This window comes from Heterodontus francisci, unplaced genomic scaffold, assembly GCF_036365525.1.
Source record: "Heterodontus francisci isolate sHetFra1 unplaced genomic scaffold, sHetFra1.hap1 HAP1_SCAFFOLD_72, whole genome shotgun sequence".
NCBI lineage: Eukaryota > Metazoa > Chordata > Chondrichthyes > Heterodontiformes > Heterodontidae > Heterodontus > Heterodontus francisci.
This window is the reverse complement of record NW_027140794.1, coordinates 6,660,916-6,668,201: the sequence shown is the minus strand read 5'-3', so window position 1 is coordinate 6,668,201 and position 7,286 is coordinate 6,660,916. Positions and strand designations below refer to the sequence as shown.

At 44.3% G+C, this 7,286-nt stretch overlaps 1 protein-coding gene across 1 annotated transcript; it reads right to left on the bottom strand.

Annotated features, from left to right (window-relative positions):
* Positions 1 to 761: 761 nt before the first annotated feature.
* LOC137361136 (probable G-protein coupled receptor 139) lies at positions 762 to 6,642 on the bottom strand. Its single transcript, XM_068026078.1, has 3 exons — positions 6,424 to 6,642; positions 3,983 to 4,061; positions 762 to 1,729 (listed from the first exon to the last, which is right to left on the bottom strand). The coding sequence occupies exons 1-3, from the start codon at positions 6,640 to 6,642 to the stop codon at positions 762 to 764; spliced, it is 1,266 nt and encodes a 421-aa protein (XP_067882179.1).
* Positions 6,643 to 7,286: the final 644 nt, after the last annotated feature.

Sequence of the window (7,286 nt, the reverse complement as noted above, 5' to 3'; positions counted from 1 at the left end):
TGTGTGTGTTTCTGTGTGTGCGTCTGTGTGTCTATGTGCACGTGCGTGAAGCGTTAAGATACCAAAGGGAACTTCAAAAAATAATGTTGGATTTTTAATAATTTGATCGATGTGATATTGTTTTAATTCATTGCTAATTATGAATTGTTCCATAATAAACAGTTAATTCTGCTGTTCAGTAAAGAAAGATGGTTAGTACATTCTATTGTGGGGAAGATAATTGTCTGGGTCCGTAATTGAGAACATTTTAAGAATGTGTTGTGACCTGTGGAAAGGTGGGAGTAAATGAACAGTGCACACCTCCAACCTCGGTCGTAACATGAGCATGAAGCATAACCTGGGGTCATATAGTGTTCTGAGGGTCATTCAAAGACAGCAGCCATCATGTGGATTAGAATGAATACCTGGGATACAGTTTCTGGATTAGAATAAAGATGATGGATTCAGTCCAGCCAATATTATGCCTAATCGCATCATAATTTCCTTTCCCCCAGCTATAATTCTTTCCCTGCGGTATATACCTGTCCCTGCCCATCGCTAAGGTAAACCTAACCGAATTCTGATCACTATCACCAAAGTGCTCACCTACATCTAAATCTAACACCTGGCCGGGTTCATTTCCCAGTACCAAATCCAATGTGCCATCGCCCCTGGTTGGCCTGTCTACATATTGTGTCAGAAAACCCTCCTGCACAAACTGGACAGAAACTGACCCATCTAAAGTACTCGAAATTTTGTATTTCCAGTCGATATTTGGAAAGTTAAAGTCCCCGATAACAACTATGATTCACTAATTTAACAATGAGATTGAGAGGGTATTTCACACCCTTCTTCAGCTCCTGTCTGAATTTAGTCTGGGTCACAGTGTAAATACATGTGTTGGTGCAGGAACTGAGAATCTGCAGAAACTTTGCTGTGTGATCTGTGATAAAGACAGGGTCAGTGTAGGAGGAATAATAACGACTATCTACAATTCTACAATAAATGTTGAACACAACCCGGGTCGCCCATAACAGTATAAAACTGCCGGATATACTGAAGAGTAAAATAATTGATTTCCTGCGATTCTCCATCTCTGGGTCCTTGTGATTCTCTGCATTGCTGTGTCGCCGGAATCCCCTGCGGACTTTACTGGAGAATAAAATCCGTCTGACAGTCAGAACATTGAGCAGCAAAATCAGAAAGACCGGGACACAAGGGGTTAAAATGAGGTCAAACAATTCAAATGCCCCCCAAATGGGGGAAGTAAAGAAGCTCGGTTTATAACTACAACCCATGGGAACATTATGAATAATGTAATATTGTTCCAATGTAAAGTAAAAGGGGAGAGACACTAAACAGCCCAGCACACTCACTGTTCCGACAACCACAGCCGCTGTGTTCTCGCTGCAATATTTTGTTTTCAGCTTCTCGCAACAAATGCCCACAAATCGATCAAAGGTGAAAGTGACTGTGAGCCAGACAGAAACAACTGTGGATGCATAATACAGAACCTTAATGAGAGAACACACAGGAGTAATTCTCAGGAATGAATATGGGAAATAAATTGAAACAATCTGGTACAATATGGGATCAGTGATAACGACCAGGAAATCAGACACTGCCATTCCCACCAGGTAGAAAGTGATACATTTGGAGAGACCGCACTTTCCTCGGGACAGGATCACAGTCGCCACCAAGTTAACTGGAAAAGAGAGAGAAAAGGAAGCAGAGAAATTACTGATCAGACCTGGAGACAAAGCAGCAGTTTGACAGGATCTGGGCTGAAATTTCCAGCTTTGTTGCTACATCGAGCAGTGAAAACTGATTCATTGACCTGGGCAGTGCTTTGTCACAGTGAAATGTTTGAAAACACAGTTTTGCGAAATTGATACAGAACGTGAATAAAGTCAGCACTGGATCTACTGGAAGTACTGAGCGAGGATGCAGCGTCAGTGGGGAAATGAGAAGGACCTTTACAGAGATGGAACCCAATGGGTTAATTGGGAATGTGTCTCCAGACTGTTGCTTGGGAAGGCTTGGGGAGAGCGGGATGTGTAGCTGGTTTGTTGCTCTGGGTTCAGGGAACCGACATGAACTGTTATCAAATGGGAAAAGGCAGAAAACTGCAGCGCTAAGTTTGAGGATCAGCCATGATCTAGAAGTGCTGAATGGCCTCGTCCTGCTCCGATGTTCCTCTATTCCAATGAGGTTGGACGAGGCAGCTGGAGGTGGGGCCAGTCAGCGTGATTGGGAGGGAGAGAAGGGAAAAGACATGTTGGAGCAGGAGGGGAGACTGGAGCAGATGGTTTGGGACAGTGGATAAACTGAAGCAATGGATGAAGAGACTGAGGATTCAATACAGTGAGAGGAGAGGCTGATCTTCACATGGAGCGACTGCAGCAGAGTGTTAGAGGAAATCTAATCTATAGATCCCAGTAATACAACTCAATTAATATATTCAAACAATAATCCCTGTGGTTGTTGGTGTTGGAGAACAGTTCATTGTTTATACAATATCGTCAATATATTTAGTTTGTACAGGCTGTTAAATATAAATTTAAATATATTTCTGATATCAGCCTTTCTCTTTATTCAATTCAGCAGTCACAGAGATTTTAAACTGCAGTATTTAAATAATGAATTACCATCAGTGATGAACTGATTCTATTCAGTTCATGCAGTCCCTAAGTAAGGAATAGGAACTTGCCACAAAACAAAATGAGGACCTGACAGAAATCAACACAGAGGATCAAGTCCAACAGGAAAATGAACGCAATCTGACAATAGACTACTTCAACTCACAGTTTCTTTTACTAATTGTTCTGGACTATCCAGCACCTTATGCCAGTGAATTATTTACACTGCGGCTTCTTTCTCTTTCTCTTGACTTCTGCTTTTCTTTTCCCATCAGTTTCGTTCTCCCTGCTCCTTTTCTCCTTCCCTATCTCTCTGGAGTACTCACACCCTGTAAATTGTTACTTAATGCTGCTTTTCACATATGATGTATTCCTAACATTGTGCATCTGTGTTCTGTTCACCAGCCCCAGGTTCAATGATTCTATTCTCAGAGTCAGTTGTTCAATGGTGAAACCTCTGTGAATAATGTAATGTATCTTCAGAACACTCAAGTTTCCACCTGTTCACCTACACTCTTCACTCCATCGACAATACATGGAATGAACAGAATCGAAAGCTACTTCCAGAAAAACTTCACAATCATTGAAACTCCTTCTCCTGAAATTATAAATTAATCCTTTAGAATGACGGAATTGTTTAATTAATAAAACAGCAACAACAGCGCTGCAGCTGATAATCTACAGATAAATGGAAAGACTCTTGAAACCAACTGATCAAGTGAAAACCAATAAATCATCACATCGATACTTTCTATCTTGCAATGTAGTCCAGTGACAGTGAAGAGTCCACAGTGAAGCAGAGAAAGAGAAGTGAAAGTGTCAGCAGCAAACTCAGTTCAGTCGCCAGACCTCTGAAGCAGCGTCAGACACCCAAGGAATTAAACCATATTTAGTAACAGTGATAATCATTAAATACATTGAAATCGCAGTTAAACTGAGCCATGTTATTGGCGAGGGAGGACATTGTTCTGTCCCCTTGTAATACTGAGACTGTGAGATGTCTCATTATCAATCACTGAAAAAAAAAATCATAAAAATATTCCAGGACCGGTTAGATCCACATCATGAAATTGTTAAAAAACTCCCGATAGTCTGATTATTGATCCTCACTGAAACATCTCTTTCCAATACATTCAATACACAGAATAATCCAGTAACAATGCCACTGTTACTTAAAACAATATCATTAAGTACATAATGCAGTTCCTGCAAGACTGAAAGAGTAGACAATGAGGAGATTCCATCAGTAATTTGCTGGAAAAGAACAGGCGGCTGTGTAGCACACACACAGTGAGAAATAATGCCCAGTACAGCAGCACAGCGAACATCGATTTACACCATTAACAGCTGAGATACTGGCTTACCAGGAACTCCAATTGCTGCAAGTACAGGATAATAAATGTCTTCTATCTGATGCATTACTGGATATCCCACTTCTGTGAGCTATTCCACAGCTCCACCAGCTGATCCATTCCAATGGGTCCTGACTTAAACAGGGGATAAGTCTCTACTGATACGATTATACCCCTGTTCATCGCTATTAGTTACACTCATCTGAACAAACACATTACATCAGCAGCTTTGACTCTGATGTAAATAATGTGGTGGATAAAACAATCAATACAATGTCAATGACATTTTCTGAGTAAGACCTCTCTCTGGAATAAACTTGAAACCTGTACTCATACTGGATGGATGGCAATTATGAAAGGCGTCATTTACATTTTCCATATTATTGTATTGACCTTGTTCACTCCTGGCATGTCCATTGAAAATGTAACTGATCTGTCTGCAGTGGACACTGAATCCAGGGACAAAAGTGATCCCGTTTTACTCTGTTCCTGCCTTTTCCCAGTTAAAATGTAAACTTTGAGTCTCTGATTCAGGACCATGTTCAGGGTTACAGCCCAGAAACTACTGTGAGTGATATTATGGGATAGACACTGTACGCATCCATTTGGGAGGCAGTTGGATAGTGATAATATCAATGGTCACGTAATCCAGAGGCCCAACCTTATGGCCTGGGGACAGGGCTTCAAATCCCACCACGGCAGCTATATAAAACAGAGGGAGCTCCCTCTCTATGTATAAAGTGGAGGGAGCTCCCACTCTATTTATAAAGTGGAAGGGGCACCCTCTCCATGTATAAAGTTGGGGACGATGAAGGAAAGAGGAGAAGAGGGAAACGAAAACAAATGGGGAAATGGAGAGAGAGGGACAAAGTGGAAGACAGTGAGAGACAGAAGAGATAGCGAAATTAGACCTTGATGGAACCCCAGTAACAATCCCCATTGTCTGCCCAGTCCGGTATTTGGGGTTTAATGTGAGGGTTTTAGGGACGAGTGTTCGATGAGTGTTTGATATTTTCAAACTTCATTGACATTCCCAACAAAAGCAAGAGTTAAAGATTCAAAATTAACCAAACAAATGGCTCAAAGCATTGCTGTCCATGTACAGAAGGACGGAGAGATGGAGGGAGGGAGACACAGACGGAGAGAGACACAGACAGAGTGGGACAGAGACAGAGGTAGAGAGAGAGACGGAGCTAGAATCATAGAGGAAAAAGGAGAAACAGAGACAGAGGGGGACAGACAGAAAGGGAGGCAGGCAAATGCAGAGTGAGACAGACAGAAAGGGAGGCAGGCAGATGCAGAGGGAGAGCGACAGGGAGAAGGCGAGGGAGACAAATACAGAGGGAGGGAGACAGACGCAGAGGGAGAAAGGGACAGAGAGAGAGAGAGGAGGAGAGAGACAAACAGAGGGCGAAACAGAGACTGAGGGAGAGACAGACAGAGAGAGCGGGAGGGCGAGATTATAGGAAAAAACTTTACATCTAATAATGTTGAAAAAAGATAGAATTAAAACGCAAAACTGTCCGTGTGCAAGAACTAAATGTGAAATCAATGATCAGGGGTTTTCTTTTCTTTCTTTCTTTTGGGCCTCCTTATCTCGAGAGACAATGGATACGCGCCTGGAGGTGGTCAGTGGAGTGACCTCTCCATGGCGCATGCCTGGGCAAATTTATGGAGGTTGAGAGTTGCCCAGTCGTCAAAACCCCCCTCTCGGCCTTTCTGGTGGGGTCCAAAGGAGTGCAGGACACGACGTTTGGCACCAGTATGGCTGCAGGAACTGCCGGAAACATGCCAAAGGTGACACATGACCGCCTACGGGGTTCCGCTCCGGATTTTCTGTTAGGGTTTACTCCCTTAGCCTTGGTCTCTCCCGAGACGCCCACAAGGCAGTGGGGTTGTTGGGGCCCCTACACAGGTGTAGGATGGTGCCGGTGGGAGGAGGGGATGCAAGGGGGAGGGGTAGAGGGAGGGGGTGGGGGGGGTGCAGGGGAAGGGGGTGCGGGGTGAAGATGGTGCGAGGGGGGGGCGGGCTGGGACGGGGTTGTGAGGGGGTGAGCTGAGAGGGTGGAGCAGGGAAGGGGACGGGGGTGGGGGGGGTGGAAGGGGGGTAAAGGGGGGAGGAGGGGGGTGGAATCTGGTGCAGGTAATAAGCCATTTCCTCAGTGCCCACCATCGACGTCCGGAAAGCTCATCCACGTCCTTCGGGAGGTGAAGCATCATTTGGCAGACTTAGAGGTGATTACATTTGCTAAGGGTTTTTTTTTTGCAGTGGTTTAAATAAAGGCATGCAGCATTGCCGACAGTGCGCTGCAGATGCTCTCCGAGCCATCTCCCGCGGGCGCTTTGAAGTTGCGGCCGGGGGGGCCGTTCGTGGATGTTTTGGGTGTTCGGGGCACCTTTTCACAGGACTTCTCTCGGGTCCCGCAGCTCCTTCTTCACCTCAATGGACTTACCGCATGCCGTGGCTGCAGACACTCTGGACTGTGGAAAAGGGTGCCACGTACACATACCGCACCAAACAGGTGAGAGAATGTAGCCAATGTAGAGATAAATGACCCTGAATATGCTTCTGTGCTCTTTTCAGGACACAACAACCAGCCATGTGGGACAGTGACCACTGGCTGCTCGAAAGTAGATGATCTCATAGATACAGATGCATCTGTCAATATCATGAGAGATAATCAACAAAATTGAGGACTGCCTCATCCTTTGCAAACCAGGGAATGCAAAGATCTTCCCCTACAACAGTACCAAACCACTAAGTTCTTGGGACTTTTGAAATGTCAGTCACATTCAAGGACACCAGAACAAATGCTGTATTCAATGTTATATCTGGAGAAAGTGACACGCTCATCAGTTTCCGCACACCAACAGATATTCACGCATGATTGCAGTCACATTCGCAGTTCCTACGCATACCAACATCATTCTCAAACTATATTCTGACTGTTTCACGGGTATCGGCAAACTGAAGGGTGATGCATGCAAGTTGCATGTAGATTCCAAGGTGTGTCCAGTCGTGCGTCAACATAAACGAATACTGTTCCACGTCAGAAAGCAGACAGAGAAGGAACTTCAGCACTTGCTTGACCTCGACATCATCGAGAATGTTAGGGATGAACCTCTTTCTTTTGAGCCTCCTTATCTCGAGAGACAATGGATAAGGGATGAACCTACCCCTTGGATATCAGCCATACAAGTTGTTAAGAAGTCGAAGAGTGAGAACAAGGTCAGAATCTGTGTCGATATGCGGTCACCAACTCGAGCAATACAATGACAAAGATATTTGATACCGACAATTGACGATATGATAATG

Bases quoted from the DNA above. Each gene is read 5' to 3' on its own strand.
- LOC137361136 (XM_068026078.1), bottom strand. From the start codon at position 6,642: ATGATATTGACAGATGCATCTGTATCTATGAGATCATCTACTTTCGAG. The intron at 4,062-6,423 runs GTAAGTCCATTG...GCTGTGGAATAG, and splicing joins GTCTGCAGCCACGGCATGCG to CTCACAGAAGTGGGATATCC. The intron at 1,730-3,982 runs GTAAGCCAGTAT...CTTTGTCTCCAG, and splicing joins TGCAGCAATTGGAGTTCCTG to GTCTGATCAGTAATTTCTCT.